Below are 17118 nucleotides of genomic sequence, written 5' to 3'. Positions count from 1 at the left end.
AGCGAGGCTGCACGCAGAGCTGCTTCGACACAGACGGGTACACAAGATTTGGAGATATACATGTTGTTACATATCTCTGCACTGTGACCACACCTGGGTGTCCACTGGTGTGTTTTATGTCTATCTCTTACAACTATGAGATCAATACTTCCACGATTCTTTCTACTTTGTGCTAATGGGGATGTCATCCGTCTGCATCCTTCTGCTTCTGCCAGATTAAAAAACAAAAGTAAAAAGGTTGGAATAAAGATAATAAGCCTCATTTTAAATCATATGATAGTAATTTAAAGGAATACCTCACCACCCAAATGATCATTTGTGTCTCCATTACTCACCCTGTCTTACCCTGAATTCATGAAACCTGCTTTTCTCGCATGCCTCCATGGTGAACAAGGAATCCAAAAATCTGTTTAACAACTATGACACAACTCGTGCAGTGTATTCCAAGTCTCGTTTATCCAGGTCATGTGCTCAGTGCCTCCTTAACAGACACTTCTTTATGACCAGGGACTCAGCTGATGATGAAACTCGTCTTTGCTCTCTTCAGTGCCAGACACCATTGACAAAAACAGTCATTTTTACATCGCTGAACACAGGAGCTGCTGGTCTGCCACTGCTTTGATCAGTTAGTTTGTTGATGTTATTGAGTGACTTTGGAGTTTTTAAGGGTTGGTTCAAATTCACCAAAGTCACACAGTAACACAGACAAACTAACTGATGGAGGCAGCGGTAGACTAGCAGCTCCCGTGTTCAGTGAGGTAAAATTACTGTATTTGTTAATGGAGTCTGGCACTGAAGAGAGCAAGTTGTACTTTCACTTCAGCTCCCTATCAGAGAGGGCTGTTGTTTGGAAAGTCTTGAGCATACAACTGGATAAATGAGACTTGGAATATGCTGCACAAGTTGTGTGAAGGTTTATAAATAAATGTTTTGATATAGTTCAATTCATCATGAATTTTCTCTGTTTTTAGATTCATCATTTGCTCCAAAGGCATGCAAGAAAAACAAAGTGTACTTGAATAATTGAGCAACAGAGGGTGAATAATTTTAATACAAAGGATCATTTGGGGTGTTAAGTATTCCTTTAAACACCTAGATCCAGCAGGAAACGCTGGCTGTGGGAGGTAAGGAGTCTCATTTCACTCCCAGTCCAGAGACGACTAAAGGGTTAATTATGAGCTCCAGTCAGCAGGGCCTCCAGGAGTCGACCGGTTTGGAAGCCTTGTTAACAAACTGAGCCAGGACGAGTCTGGCTGCTGCTGACGAGGAGGCGGAGGAGGAGGAGGAGGAGAAGAGCCTGAGGTCTCCTCACTGTCATTACACTGCCTGTGATCCCGCTCTGCCCATCATCATACTGAAAATACTCTCCTGAGCTCACAGACGAATAAATCTGTGCTGGTTTTCTGTGTGACAGACAGAAGAGGAACTCTGCTGATTACTAGAGAGAACCAGCGGCTCTGAACAAATGTGTTTCAGGTTGGTAGGTTGTCAGCGTGAGACAAGCATATTAATACTTCCTTTTAAAAACTTTGTAAAGTTTCTGACACAGTCTGTACTGTCCTACATAGCAGATACAGTCCCTTTGTCACCTGGGTAGACTTAAAAACAACGAGCTAAAGAGTACATGGAAATACTTTGTCAGGTATGTTCTGCAGTAAACAGAATGAGTGGAAAAACACAACATGATTCACCACATAATAAAGCCGTGAGGTCGAGGACGTAAACCTGCTGGTGATCCAGTCATACCACCACACTGATGCAATGAAGCTTACACAATCTGTCTCGTGATCAAACCCCTTCAGGATGAATGACACACAGTTTCAGGATGATATCACACCTTTAATTGGCTCCTTTCAGTCCGAACTTCAGTGGGAATCTTCCCCTTTCTGCATTTTCCTGTTTGAGCTGCCTCCATTACAACTGATCCGAGGCTCGTAAACAAAATCCCGCAGGCTCACCATTAGATCATTTACTGCATGTTCCTGCTAAACTTTCATCCCACCAGGTCAGAGACTTTGAGGTGAGTCACGACAAATCGGATTAAAGCAACGTCAGCTAAGAATGATGGATGTTCAACTTTTTCTGCTGTAATCGACCCCCAGTGTTTATTTCAGTTAAAAATATCCTGACTGCAGTTTTTTGTTAAGATCGGCTTTCTGAACAAGAGAGACTTTCTTCTCAGTGCAGTTATTTGGTCGCTCCACAGCTCTAATGTTATTGTTCCCATCTGGACAAACAAATCAACCTGAGGGAATAAACACACTGGTTCAAATTAACTGCTCCGATCACAACAAGTTCAAGGCACTTCACAGAAAACTGTTTGTCTCAGACTTTTGAAGTTGTAAGGCCATAAATGAAGAGATGCTTCTCTGTGATTGGCCCGCAGACTTCAACATAACCTCAAACTTTAGCACCAAGTTATGAGTTTTCCAATTTTCTCTTGTCAGGGCAATTTAGTGCTTCTTGTGGAGCCTTAATATGAAGCCATAATCCATGTTAAGTCTTTTTGTTGCCCTTCATCACTGGTTGTATTTCAGTGGGTTCAGCTGCAGTTCAATTAAAGGAACAGTTCATCCCAAATCAAATATACATATTAGGGCTGTCAAGTGATTAAAAAATGTGTCATAGTAAAGCTGCTGGATTTTGGACACAGTTGTCCCCCTGTCCTCTACCACAACAACTGGTCCACAGTCTATTTTGTAAGGGAGTTAGTTAGTCGGTCACAGGTTGACTTACTCAGTTTGAACGCCTGGTTGAGTGTGGCTTGACGAGGCTAGCTGCTAGCGCTAGCATCAGAGCCTATGCTAGCTGGGACCTCCGGGTTCGCTGCTAAATGTTTTGCGTTGAGATGATATTTCACACTTGCAGTTCTCCGATGGTACGCTGCTCCAATCAACAGTTCCATCTGAGGTTTTTTTTTCTCCTCTTACTTGTAGCGCTATTTATCAGTCTAGATTGTTTAAGTGAGAGTTGCCAAGTGCTGGAGAGATCGGCCGTACAGATGTCTGCCTTCTCTCCAATATAGTGGCACTATAGCTTGTGGTGCTCAAAGCATCAAAAAAAAAAAACATCTGAAAAACTCAACATCATTGTCTCTTTCCAGAAATCATGACCCGCTTAATCAAGATAATCCACAGACCTTTGCTGTGAGCAGTTTCATGCAGGAACTATTTTCTTCTTCTGAACTACACCCGCCAACTGTATCACGGCGCAAAAGGAAGCGTGCACCTTCTCCTAGCTCACCTAGCACCACTGAGGAGGAGGACGCCATTAATGTTTACATCTCGCACCGTCATGCGCACAAGCCTCACGTCCATGAGTAGATGCACGATTCCTTCTGCACTGTGATACAGTTGGTGGGTGTAGATTGGTACATGAAACTGCTCACAACAAGGTCTGTGGATTATCTTGAGTAACCTGGTCATGATTTCTGAAAAAGAGATATTACTGTTGAGTTTTTTTAATTTATTTTTTGGGCGCTTTGAGCACCACACGCCAAGTGCCATCTAGTTCCATTATATCTCCAACACTCGGCAACTCACACCAAAACAATCAAGACTGATAAGTGACACTACAGGTAAGAGGAAAAATATGTATTTTGATTTTGTTTCATTTGAATAATTTTTGGAGGCCTGAAAGGGTAAAAACTGGACAGCATTTGACAACACAATATTTTTAAAATTAAGTCTCTTAAACATTAATTATACATGAATTATTTTGTGCAACATTTTGTGACCCCTTTTGGGGATTCAGTCTCTCAGGTTAGGCAGTGGATCTGGTTTCATGACGGTGCCAAAACAATGCTTTCCTTCCAATCTCACAAGTTCTTCTAAAAAAACGCTTCTAAAATAACCCAAAATAATATTTTTGAGAGCTAAATGTCATCTTTATATAACAGTATTAAGCTGGGAGGATTAATTGATCAGAGAATGAAACAGATAACTAAATCATCATCGATTTTGAAAATCGATCAAACAAATGCCAGACACTCTTCTCAAATATGAGGATTTGGGTTATTTTTGCTGTCTTATATCGTTGTAAATTAAAAATATTTGGACTTATAGATCTCTGTTTTTTAGACTATTGGTCAGACACAGCAAGTGATCTGTAGCCATCATATTAGGCTCTGGGAAACTGACATTTTTCAATATTTTCTCATGTTTTATAGACTAAACAACCGCTAAATCAATCAAAAGGCTAATAATTGTTAGTTGCAGCCCGAAACCAGTTGTACTGTACAAAGATTTAAATAAATATATGTATATATAGTAAGTAAACAAGGCTAAGACTCCAGTGCTTTTAGTAACAGACAGTTTGATAACCCAGATGCATTAATGTCAGCACTCAAAAAGTATTGAGATTCAATCCTGAGCAGAGTATAATTAGCAAATATTAATTTTTCACACGATAAAAGCTGCTTTTTTTATTAAATTAAAGCAGGTTTAAAAAAGCTAATCAAAAATATAACGGTCCCTGTCAAATTAATCATGTTCATGACGCACTGTGACGCATTAGTCCTTGCTTCCAGGATGAAGCATGCTGCTATAAATGACGTCCAAGGTTTTTTTATCTGCTCTGAAACCACTTAATGAAAAGCGAAACCTCAGCACAGGGAGCAGAGGTTGTTTACATTTAATCAAGACTTCAAGTGTCGCACTCCCTCGCTGACCTTTGACCTTGACGACGGCGACAACAACACCCTCAGCAGGTTGAATGAGGACGGGAGAGGAAGAAGAAGAACAGAGTGGGAGCTGAGAGCAGCTTGCCAGCAGCCAGTGACAGATGTGAATGTCGACTCAGCTCCTCCAAACTATTAAGAACAGAGGCTGAAAATAAACATTTAGGCTTCAGAGACGATATCCCCCGCTATCAGCCTCTCGCCAATTCTCCCGGTTACATAAGAGGTCAGGTCGCAGCGGTGCCGGCTCTCTGATGCAGGTTGGCTGTTACAGCAGCACCAGCTCACAGAAAAAAAAGTGAGGAGAGCAGAGCAAAATAAACAGCAGACCCAGCCCCTCTAACTCATCTGAACCTGAGCGCAACATTTCATACACAAACCTGAAGTCCCTGATGACGCTCAGTCAGCTCTTAAAATAACGGAAGAGTGAATGTTTTAAAGGAAGAAGCTGACTGTCTGTGTCTCTCAGCTCTGAGCCCACTGGTTCCTACTCAAGACGTCAATCTTTAAAAACAAGTCACAAATATATAAATATATATGTCAATTAAGGCTCAGTGATTTCCTGAAGCAGCTGGGGCTGGGAGCAAGTACAGCATTTGATCGGGACTATTTTCAGCAAATTAAAACATCTGGGGCTCTTGTAGGTTTTTACGGTGCGGCTAAAAGAATACTTTATCAACAAAATGATAATTCCTATCATCATTCCTCCTCAATTACTCACTCATGTTATGTTTAATTTGTGGAGAAGAATTTTCGTTTCCCCTGCTTGCCTTCTCAGTGAATGAAGAATCCAAAAAGTGAGAAAATTCTTGCTAAATTGAAGTCATAGAGGACTGCATTAAACAAAAGCAAAACTATTTTAGAGCACCTGTTCACAAACTCTCACACAACTTGTACGGTATAATTGAAGTCTCATTTATCCAGTCGTATCATCGACTGGATAAAAAACATTCTAGCCACTGCTAGAATGTTTAAAAGATGTCAAATCCTGGATGGACAGTAACTTTTTAAATCTCAATGAGGATAAAACAGAGATCATTATGTTTGGATGTGACCCCTCCGATTACTCTGCTGATTTTCTGGGCCCCTTCACTCCTAACATCCGTTCCTCTGTTAAAAATCTCGGTGTGACCTTTGACAGTGCTTTTAAATTCGATAAACAAGTTAGATCAGTAATACAAACCAGCTTTTATCAACTCAGGCTTTTAGCTAAAGTAAAGGGCTATCTCTCCCCCCAGAATCTAGAGAGGGTAATCCATGCTTTTATAACCTCACGTCTGGACTACTGTAACTCGCTTTATGTCGGTATTGACCAGTCACTGCTACACCGTCTACAGCTTGTCCAGAACGCAGCAGCCCGCCTCCTCACTGGAAAGCGTAAACACGATCACATCACACCAATCTTGGCCTCGCTCCACTGGCTTCCAGTGCGTTTTAGAATTGATTTTAAGATTTTATTGATTGTTTTTAAAGCCCTAAATGGGCTGGCACCCCCTTATTTAACCGAACTCCTGCACTTTCATGCTCCCTCCAGAGCCTTGAGATCAGCCAGTCAGCTATTACTGGCTACTCCTAGGACTAGGCTGAAGACCAGAGGCGACAGAGCCTTTGGGGCGGCTGCCCCTAGGCTCTGGAATAGCCTGCCCCTGCACATTAGGTCTGCCCAGACCCTAGAGGTTTTTAAGTCTTTTCTTAAAACCCACTTCTTCTCTCAGGCTTTTAACTCAGGTTGAGCTGGACACCCAAACATTTTAGCTTATTTTGATCTTATTTTATAACTCTTGTATTTTATTTTATTGTATTGTATTTTATGTATCTTATGGTTATTATTGTGGTGTACTATTAGGTACCTCATTGTATTTGCTTGTTTATTTCTATTGACCTGTTCAGCACTTTGGTCAACCTTGGTTGTTTTAAATGTGCTTTATAAATAAAGTTTGAGTTGAGTTGAGTTGAGTATGCTCAGTACTTTACCTGCATTTTCGTGCATACAAGTAGGGAGCCGAATGAGCAGAGTTCAAACTATGGAAAAAAGAATGATTAGCAAGACAGCTAAGCTGTCATATCAAATTTTCAGGTGATTTGCCAAACTGGTTGTAGATTTGTGACATACCAGTTTCTGTTGGCACACCTAGCACTCTGCTAAGGTATCTATAACCCGTTCACGTGCGGTCAAATTGTCATGGTCACAAACTTGGGCCTATCACTAAATTTCAATGTGTTTGTCTGTGAATAACTCAATTTATTTTGATGCATAATGGATTATGTTGGATTACTATTTCTTAATCTATGGCCTACTTGCCATTTTTGGGGTAACAGTATAAAAAAAACACAGCATTCAAATGCTAATTGGAACATCAATGACCATGGGAATGATCAAACATTGAAGCGTTCAGGTCAACACTACTTTCTAGCCAAGAGTTACATGAGAGAATCGATACCACGCTTATATCTGTATGTTCAATATAAAGCTACAGCCAGCAGGTGGTTGGTTTAGCCTAGCTTAGAGACTGGAAACAGGTAGCCTGGCTCTGTAAGTGTCACAAAATACACTGGATCATATGGACTTGAGGCAACAAACTTTATTAGAGGACTAAAGGTTCGACACCAGGTATGTCTTCGTCAGCTTCAGCTCTAATGAAGACGCACCTGGTGTCAAAACATTAGTCCTCTAATAAAGTTTGCTGCTTCAAATCCATATGATCCAGTGTATTTTGGACCAGATCTCTGAAGTCTCCCCTGATGCAAGATTGCCCTCCTCTGAGAGCACCTAACACGCCAGCTGTTACCCTACTAGCATCTGTAAAGCTCACTAGCTGGTTAGTGTGCTGTGCAGTGTACTTCTGGGGATATTTTGGTGCCCAGCTTTTGCTGCGGAGTGAGCGCTCTTGACTTTCACGCTACTCCTCAGTACAGGTTGCTGCGAACACAGAGGCAGCTGCACAAAGCTGTTGGCATTATTAGCTTCATATTTACCATACAGATGTCCCAGTGGTACAGATTTTCTCATCTAACTCTTGGCATCAAATTGACGAAGTGTATTTCCTTAAAAGTCAAACTATTCTCTCAACACAAGTGACGCTCAAGGAATTGGACCAGTCTCAACTACTGAGCTACAAAAATAAGCCACAAATCTAATCCATGTCAGGATTTCCTTTGAATATCCAACTCATCAACCAAAAAAAAAGAAAAAACATAGAAAGCGAGCCTATAAATAGAAACGTGTGACAAGAATGGGAACATTTAAAGTGTCAATCATGGAAAAAGAAAGATGTAGTTTCTTTTTTCAAGTGTGTTCCAGTTCCTTAAATAAACATTAAAAGAAATCTGAATCCCATCATGAATGCAGGAGGGTGGGTGTGGATGGCACAGCGGGAGGAAACATCACATGGACACTGTTTAAGTGTGGACATTTAACAGTGGTACGGCTGACAACTGACAAATTTACTTAACATGTCACTTAGTTTTATACAGTTTATACAATTTTAGTTTGTTTATTTAGTTACTATCCATTTGCTTTTCATTTATTGTTTACCCATTTTATTTATTTTTCTTTCTTCTGTGTGAGGATTGTATTCTTGGCTTTTCTATGTTGTGGTTTTCTGTGAAGTTCAATAAACTTTAAGTCATGAAAAAGAAATCTGAGTCCCTGGTGAGCAGCAGGAAAAATAACCTGACAAATTCCTAAAAGAGGTTTTTTTTCCTCGACTGTGACAAAGCAGTAACCTAAAAACAACAAGGATCGCAGACAAAAGCCTCATGCTTTGTGTTTCCGTGAACAGCGCTGTCATGACTCAGTGTTTTTCTGTCAGCGTCGTGTCACAGCCAACGCCAAAGGGCCCGGGCCTCTGAGATACAAAGGCCAGAATCAATGGAGCTTTGGAAAAACTGATGGAAAACCACTAGCAGATCGCTGAAAGGGACGAGGGAGAGAAGAGCCCAGCGACGGGTGGCGGCTGAACATCAACACCCAACACATCATCGCTGCCACCAGCACCAGCAGCAGTAACTGCTGCCGCCACGCTCTGCCCCGTCCCCTCTGCTCTGTCTGATGAGCAGAGTCGATATCGCTCTGACTTCCCCGAAACCACTTCCAGGCCGTGAGACTGAGCCAAAATGTACAGATCAAAACAACCACGCAACACACATCTCCCTTGCTAATGAGTGTACACAAAAAAAAGAGAAACAGGGTTATGGGCAGCTCGTTCTCAGCTCGCTGACTTCAAACTGTAAAGTGAAACTGCTTTTCACTGGGTGACAAAAAAGGAGCATTCACTCTCAGTCTCTGAAAAATTTGCATTTTAAAGGCAAACCCACTTCCTGGTTTGGTTGATTTAACAAGAAAAACAAAACTGTCACTCCCAGTTGCATGACAACCGAGCAGCATGAGCCGGAAAAAGGTAGCAGAAAAATCACATTTAGTTTCTCATGGAGGCCAAAAGACGTCCAGAAAAATACCAGAACTCACAGTTTACAGCAAAACGTGTTTGAATGAGACAATTCTGAGGTTAAACTACCCAGCAGTAGGGCTGCATGATTATGGCCAAAACAGTGATCACGATTACTTCGATCAATATTGAGCTCACCATTCTTTATCATGATTATTCATTGTTTTTAAAACAGAAACAAAAAAAATATTTCACATTCACATCTAAATATAAAGAACACTGCTTTCACTGCATTCCAGCTAATGTACAAATCTTTGCATCAAAGACTTAAAATAAGGTTCTTCTTAACCTGAAATATGTCTGTGTCCTACAGATACGTATCCACCACTGTATTTATATAACTGAAACGGGAGATAATCAATATCACAGATAAGAAAATGGACACTGTATGATAACCGTCAACTTTTATATCACGGCATACCTTGAAACCGGTATATCACTGCAACCTGACTTGCATACAGTTTGTTCTGTCCTGTATCAGAAGTACCACCAAACAACAAATGATGCTGGTTGATGAACAGATGATTTTCCACGTCTGCAGTCGCAACTTTCAGGACAGTTTTTCACAGGCTGCTGCTGCAGAGAGCACACATGGCAGACGGCTCTTCAAACCTGAGTTTAGGAAGTGCTTGATCTGATATGCAGTGCAGTTTTCTATGAGCAGAGCACAAATTTTAAACCTCAATATTGCATGGCATGCTGAATAAATGCATGGTATAGTGTTGACAATGACACTAATAGTTCGCTGATGTTATCAAAGATTTAACCCACTTTTTTTTCTTCCTAAAATTAGATTAAGGCATCTTCTGCAGCAGGAATGTCATAAGAACCGATACTTGGGTTCTGAAAATGTGACAGTACTCGTTTTTCTCCAGTGTTGAACATAGCAGCGATCCCATTCTTCCGGACCTGACAGGGCAGCATGTGCAACTATAAGTGTTCCAGTCTGTCGTTGGAGGCCAACGAAAGAAGAAGAATGTATACCAGCGGGAAGAGCAATGAGCAAACGAGTTGTTAAGCATCTATTTGGCACTGAACACTCCAAGTTTAGCGTTTTTTTCTGCTTGCCAAGAGCTGAAAAATGTTTATCTTTGGGTAAAACACTGCACTCGTCACTGTCACTCTTTACCCAGCCATCCAATCACAGTGGAAGAGGGGCGGGACAAATAGCCGACGACAAAGACCAACCATCACATTTTACATGCATAATATTGTTGTACTTTTAATTAGAGTGCAGGGTTTTAAATAGTAATGGAGTATTTTTAAACTGCAGTATTATTACTTTCATTTAAGTAAAGGACCTGAGACACAATCCTCCTTTTAAGGCCTCGGATTAGATTTTAACTTCACTCCAATGTTTTCATTTAAAACCTAAGTGGGACAGTGGATGTAGAGGTGAATCATCTCCTCCACAGCGGAAGCTTCCCACTAAAATAATAAAAGCTCTTAACTCTATATGAAGAACACATGCTCAGTCCCAGCATGCCCCACTTCCCATTTACACAATTAATACTCAATCTGTTGTGCTTCATGAATTTATAAATGAATTCTGCCACAGCGTGAGAGAGTGTAACAGCGGAGAGGAAGAAGGGGGGTAAATTACCTTCTGAAGGCTGTTTGGGTTCAGCTGAGTCTTGTCTATTATCTTAATTGCCACCTGTGAAGAGAGAGAAAAAACAGAATTGAAACTGAGTTAAATAGGACATAACAGCAGAGGAGAAGTGTGAAAAAGAGGAAGTGGAAAAAGGAAAATCAATCAAAAAAACAACCACACAGAGAAGGAAATTGAATTTAGCTTATCTTTAAAACACTTCAGAGTCAATCTGAGACAGCAATAAAACAGTTTCAGCTTCCTCCTCCAGAAAAGAAAAATGCTGCCAAATAATTAACGACACATTCAGGAGGGGATCAAGAGGAACGTTTCCTAGAAAATGTTGTACGCTGTGTTGAGACGAGGCTTGCTCTTTCTGCTCATCAATTATGAACAAATCAAATGCTCAGCAGCAGTGGCTCGATGCTGACAACATCCATTACTGCCAACGAGCTTTAGAGCAATGAATCCACCAGTATGTGGAGCTGGTAGGGATGGATATGGTTTGAAATGTACCTGATGGTAGCACCAATACTACCCTGCTTTTTGATACCTTACTTTAAGAAATGTGAGCAACTTCTTCCTGTAAAATCTTTCGTTTTACTTACAAAAAGAAGTCTAAGTTCTGAAATGCCGTCCAAACGAAAGCACACATGTAACAAAAACTGGCAAAATTCTGAATTAAAACAGGAACTGTCAGATGAATGAACAAGTAAACAATGTTATGAATCTGACAGGAAATTAAATGCCAGCTTCTGACAGTTTTCTCACTTCAAATTTGGTCGGTACAAAAGAAGTACTGAGATATGGCTGTGATAAAAACTGGATATCAGCCCGGCAGTGTCATTACCTGCCAAAAATCACAGGAAGCGATGTGTAAAACCTGTAGTGAAACTTAAAGTGATTAAAAATTCTTTTTTGGGGGTTTTTATTGAACAGTTTTTTGAGTCCTAGTGTAGTGTGTGGAGGTTTAACTAAAGGTGGTCGAACTTATTTACTTAGGGGCCACCGCATTTTTAAATTTGGTAAACATTCAAGCACAGATTTAGTCAAATTAAATGGGAATATTATTGTAAAATTTCTATAAATCCAACTGGTGGTGTCGACATTCAGGTTCACGGAGCATATATTGAAGACTAAAAGGAAGGAAGCGAGTACTTTAACTATTATTTAATGGCATTAATCTTACCAGGGCAAAATGCATTTCATTGCATTAATGTATATGACAATAAACTTGAACTCTTGCATACACTTTTAGCCCCTTTTCCACAGCCTGGTCAAGGCAGGAATGTCACATCAGTATTCTGCCTCGCTTTCTATGAAAGCTACGATTGCAGAATGGGGTGACACAGTTGTCTCGCCTTTAAGCCGGCAGCAGAGGTAGTAACAGAGCTGAATCTAAGTGTGTAACGTTCTGACAAATTACGTGTGTGACCCATTGCCAGCAGACTTCAAAAGCAGCTAACAGCAGTTAGCAGCTAACTGCAAGAAGTAGAACAGCAGCTGAAAAAGGTCTGGGAGCTCCTTACCCTCAGAGCAGAGGACGCAATCAACCGCCTCGAACAGGGATGGTAAATGATTGTTACTGCCATGTTATGTCATTGTTACTGTTTAGAAAGCGCTGCCCAACCCGTATGTGTATGACACGCTAGACGCTGACACTACGTGCGTTTACATGGAGCCATGTATTCCTTTTGCACTCAGGTTGGAAGCCCTACCCGAATAGAAATACTCCTTGTAAACACCTCAACCCGAATGAAAACAGCCAACCCAAAAGAAAATCTAATCGGGTGCACAGGGGTGGAATATTCCTTTTCAGAACCCGAATGGAAGAATTTTTCTGTCTTGTATACACCTCCTACCCGATTCTAGCCATTCCATTCTTTCTGCGCATGCTCGTTTCCTTGCCCTTCTGGCGCGATGACGTATACAGCGTGCATAGCAACGGGCTGAGATAGAGCAGTCGGACTCGTTGCACTCACCGGTCTCTATTCGCCACAGCACGGTCCTCTATCTCCCTTCTTCGACCTTCTACCTCCCTTCTACTCCTCAACAGACGAAGCATTAGCAGAACAAGGTTGTTGTCGTACTGCTGCTTCAAGAATATAAGCAAAACACGCCTGAAAAAGGCACTAAGAACGTCGTCGTCAAGCATCTTGTTATCCGGAGCGAGGACTACAGTGTTTTCTTCCGGTACACGTAACATCCGCCCCGCCCCCTATCCAATCAGAAACCTTCCCTGCCCCAAACCTTGCGCAGACCCGAATAAAGGCGATTAAACTGATCTCCCGTGTAAACACTCATTCGGGATGAATATTTCCCATGTAAACTACCTGGAAAAACTTTAATTCCGAATGATTTCATTCAGATTTATTTCATTCTGAATGAGAAGCCATCATGTAACCACACCTACTGTTGTTTCACATGTCATGCCCGTCATGCCTCTTTTGCTTCCGGAATGCCAGCATGTTGACTAAAAATCAGACACTGGGGCAGCATTGTGCCTGCATTATTTGGTTCTGTACCTCTACTGCAGGTGCTCTGTGTAAGACAATTTTGTTTTCTACTTATTATTCTACTTACTTTTTTTTACGTTAGCCTTAGCCGCAGCAGCACATGTTAGCCTGAAACAGACAAATCTGCTCTGGCAGATACACCTGATCCCCCTCAGCTTTGGACAGACTTACAGTGGGAGTGGGCCAATCATAACCATTTATCTAATACGGGGCATGTTCCAGACAGTGACTGACATGTTGGGGAGCCTTTGCACCTTACGCAAAGTAAGTGATGATGACATAATTTTCAGATTGTGCTCCCTCACGCGCCGTCGTAAACCTAGCTTAGTAAAAAGGAACACAGCTGAGGCATTTTCAAAAACAACAAAGACTGCTGCAGATGATGCGGAAATTTCTGTTGGAAGTACGACTTTCAAATTCTGATGGCAAAAACAGCAACACTTGTTCACAGATATATTAATGTTACACCAATACAGCTCATCTCTGCACGCTTCAATCCGTTTACATTTTTCGGTCGCTTGGTGCTATGTCATGTTTAGTTGTTCGGACTGGTTGTAGGTCTATCAAACTGCGTCTGGAGACATTTTGATCTGCGGTCGTTGGTCACTAATCTTGGAAATCAAAAATACATACAGAATACATATAAATCTCATTATTTACTTGAATTCATCTGCTGCGTTTTTATGTCAAGAGTGTACATTTATATCTTTTCAACCAACGGAAAGATGACACAGATCTCATGTCTACTCTGTGAACATTTTACTTCACCTACCTTGTTCCTACTGGATCAAAACCACAGGAATATTCTTACCATGTTTCTGACGTTCTGTTTTGGCTGTTCAAATTCATGGATTTATCAAAGTTAACTTTCTTAGTTGAACACCTAAAACATGACTCCACTCTGTACCAAAAACAGAGTCTGTGTCCGTCTCACCTCTCTGCCGGTGAGGATGTGTCGGGCCAGCTTGACCTTGGCGAAGTTGCCCTTGCCGATGGTTTTGAGCAGCCGGTAGTTGCCGACATGGGGCTGCTGTGGCTCCTCTGAGCTGCGTGACCGGACGCCTGTCCGGGCCGAACGCGTGCTGATCTCCTGACGTCCATTACTGTGAGATGTGTGCTGTGGGAAAAAGACACGAGTGCCGGTTATTGAGCTGTACATGCTGTGAAACATCCACATGTATCAGCTGTGACTCATGTTGACCCACTGTGACGTATCCACTTAGACTCTGCAGGAAATAAACTGCAGATATTTATAGTTCTGCATCCAGACAAGGAAAGCTTTTCTTCCACCGGCCACAGATGGCTGATAAACTCACTGTTTTCCAGGCAGTTTCACCATTTTATCAACCAAACATCAGAGCGAGGTATGACGTTAATTTGGGGCACAATCCACACAGAACTGGAACAAACTTTCAGAGGATTTTACGTCTTTTGAATCCTGTTAAAATGTTCTGCACTGGCTTAGACTGAATCTTAATCATGTCGCTGTTCTCAAAGTTCTATTATTTCTATTTGAATTCTTATGTTTTTATGCCCTTTTTACATTTTTAATGCATTATTTAAATCACTCTGAATTGTTTTTGTGTTAGAAATGTGCTAGACAAATAAACTTTTCCTCCTTCATCATTTATTGATAAACTGTTTATTCATTTGGTCAATAAAATATCAGAAAATGGTGAAAAGCATCCATCATAAGTTCCCAGAGTCCTGAGTGACATCTTAAAAATGCTTTTGTTGTCAAAACAACAGCTTTAAAACCCCAAAAACATTCAGTTTGCCACCATGAGACCTCGAAAAGCACAAAATCCTCACATTTAAAGCCCAGCTCAGACCAAAGATTTGTGATGACACGAGTTGAAACTTGAAACTACTTGCAATGCACTGGTCTGCAACGTTATAAAAATCTAGTTCACACTTATGTCACTAGACAAGGAGGTGTATCGTCTTTGTAGCATCGGCTATCTGTACTTTGGTTTTAAATTGCAGCTTTTAAGGTACAAGTAATGACTGAAGTAGTAACTTTGCATTTCTGAGTATGTGTGTGTGTGTGACACTCGGATGTACGCAGCTAGTAACAGTAGCAACCAACCGTCTGACAGCGACACACCGCGAGGACATAGACATCCATGTCAACAGCAGCACAGATGTTAACGACATGAGCTTGGGCTTGGAGAGCACGGACGGCTGTTGTAAAGTGACCCACCAACCCGACAGTCAGCCGTTGGTTAATGTCGTGCCGTCTGTGAGCATCTGTCGCCCTAGTTTTGTTGGCACTAGTCGGCCCACTAGCGGGTACTTTTCTTGGTTCAGCATGTTGAATCGGTGTGGTGAGAGAAATCACACCATGAGCTCTTTTGCAGAAACAGTTCGTAATTGTTTGCGTCATCATTCTCTAAAGCGCTGTAAATGTAATTAGTTCTTTTAACATGAGGTTGTTGTGTTTATGTGCCAACTGTCTAACTAGCATCTTGTCAATCTTCTGGTTTCCCTTTCAAGGAATACAGACTACAGCCGCCTGCTGATTTGGAGAGTTATTTCCTCCTGCACAGCGCAGCATGTACGTGCTAGTGCAGTTGGTTGTAGTCTTTTCTTTGTGCTTAGGTGCGACTTTTGGCCAAGACACAGGTGACGTGAGGCGACGCAGCAGTTAGCCTTCGTCACCATTAGTTCTTTCGTGTCGGTTTGGTGTGTCTGGGCTTTCAAACCAGCCACTGGCGACCTAACAAACTGAGTCACAGGTGACACCATCAGCCAGCTTGAGTCAAGCTGAGATGGGCCTGTTTCTTCAACAGCTTCGTCTCGTTGCAAATCTTTGGTCTGAACTGGGCTTATGAGACTGGAACCATTTATTCTGTCTTTTTCTGTACTTCACAAAAATACTTACAACAATCAATCTATTATCAAAATGGCTGCAGATTAATTTCCTCTCAATCGACTAATTTTTTAGCTCCAAAATTAATTATTTGTGATACAAACCGTCAAATTAATACTCAAGTTACACTTGCGACATTTGTATGAACTTAAATCATACTAAAGACAAACCGATTAGCAAAAGTTTCTGCTGCTTTAACTGATTTTTAATTAAAAATCAGCTTCACTTTTTTCACTCAGAGTGCACTGAAAAGACGTGTCCGGTCACAGGCTCCCACATATCTATGAAGGTCACGTCCATGCACAAGTAACTAATGACTAAATAGAAATAATGTGACCAGGTTGGAGGGCAGAACTCTGTATCTCAACTCAAGGATAACTGTTTTGCTTGTTTCACATATTTCTGCCTCATCGTCCTCATTTTCTTATCCTGTTCTAAACGACAGCTGGTTAGCTTTTAGCAGGTTAGCTGCCGTAACAGAAGGTGCCACAAACAATCTGAGCGAAACACAAACTCTCTTTTCTCCTTCTATTATCTACTTGTATTATATTTTACTGCATAGTATTGTGTTTTTCAGTGTTGTTGTGTAATGCATGTGTTGCCTTAAGTAAAGCACCTTTAAGAGCCTCTGTGTTTCTAAGGTGATATAGAAATACAAAACAAAATGTAACATCATCTGGCTGGCAGCTTCAGTGTCATATCCTGTTGTGGGCATTCAGCCTGTCTGAAAACAGGATGTACAGCAGACCACAAAGCACCAAATAAAGGTGTCAAAAGGTTAATGAAAAGTTGAGAGGGTCAATCCATAACGGCAGTCTGGTTCCAACACTGTCACCACACCATTGTTCTGATATACACCAAGACACAGTTCAGCAGAGGTGGTACAGATCCAGATCTCCGTGCATCTCTTTATCAGTTTCGTAAGTAGATGATGGCTTAAACAATATACTTTTTACTTTTCGTGATCTGATGTAACTACAAAAAGCAGTTGCTCGTCTAACTGGAAGAAGTAA

The 17118-nt window shown here is 41.3% G+C and overlaps 1 protein-coding gene across 18 annotated transcripts in view; it reads right to left on the bottom strand.

Moving 5' to 3' along the window:
- Nucleotides 1-17118, bottom strand: part of mark3a (MAP/microtubule affinity-regulating kinase 3a) — an 85330-nt gene that overhangs the window by 61923 nt on the left and 6289 nt on the right. For all 18 annotated transcript variants that reach the window (XM_050062736.1, XM_050062735.1, XM_050062740.1 and 15 more), the window contains exons 2-3: nucleotides 14168-14350; nucleotides 10730-10783 (exon numbers count right to left, since the gene is read on the bottom strand). In XM_050062736.1, the coding sequence (XP_049918693.1) occupies nucleotides 10730-10783; nucleotides 14168-14350 (237 nt within the window). The remainder of the gene's footprint in view (nucleotides 1-10729; nucleotides 10784-14167; nucleotides 14351-17118) is intronic.

Source organism: Epinephelus moara, chromosome 14 (genome assembly GCF_006386435.1).
Source record: "Epinephelus moara isolate mb chromosome 14, YSFRI_EMoa_1.0, whole genome shotgun sequence".
Taxonomy (NCBI): domain Eukaryota; kingdom Metazoa; phylum Chordata; class Actinopteri; order Perciformes; family Serranidae; genus Epinephelus; species Epinephelus moara.
This window is presented reverse-complemented; position numbering and strand designations above follow the sequence as displayed.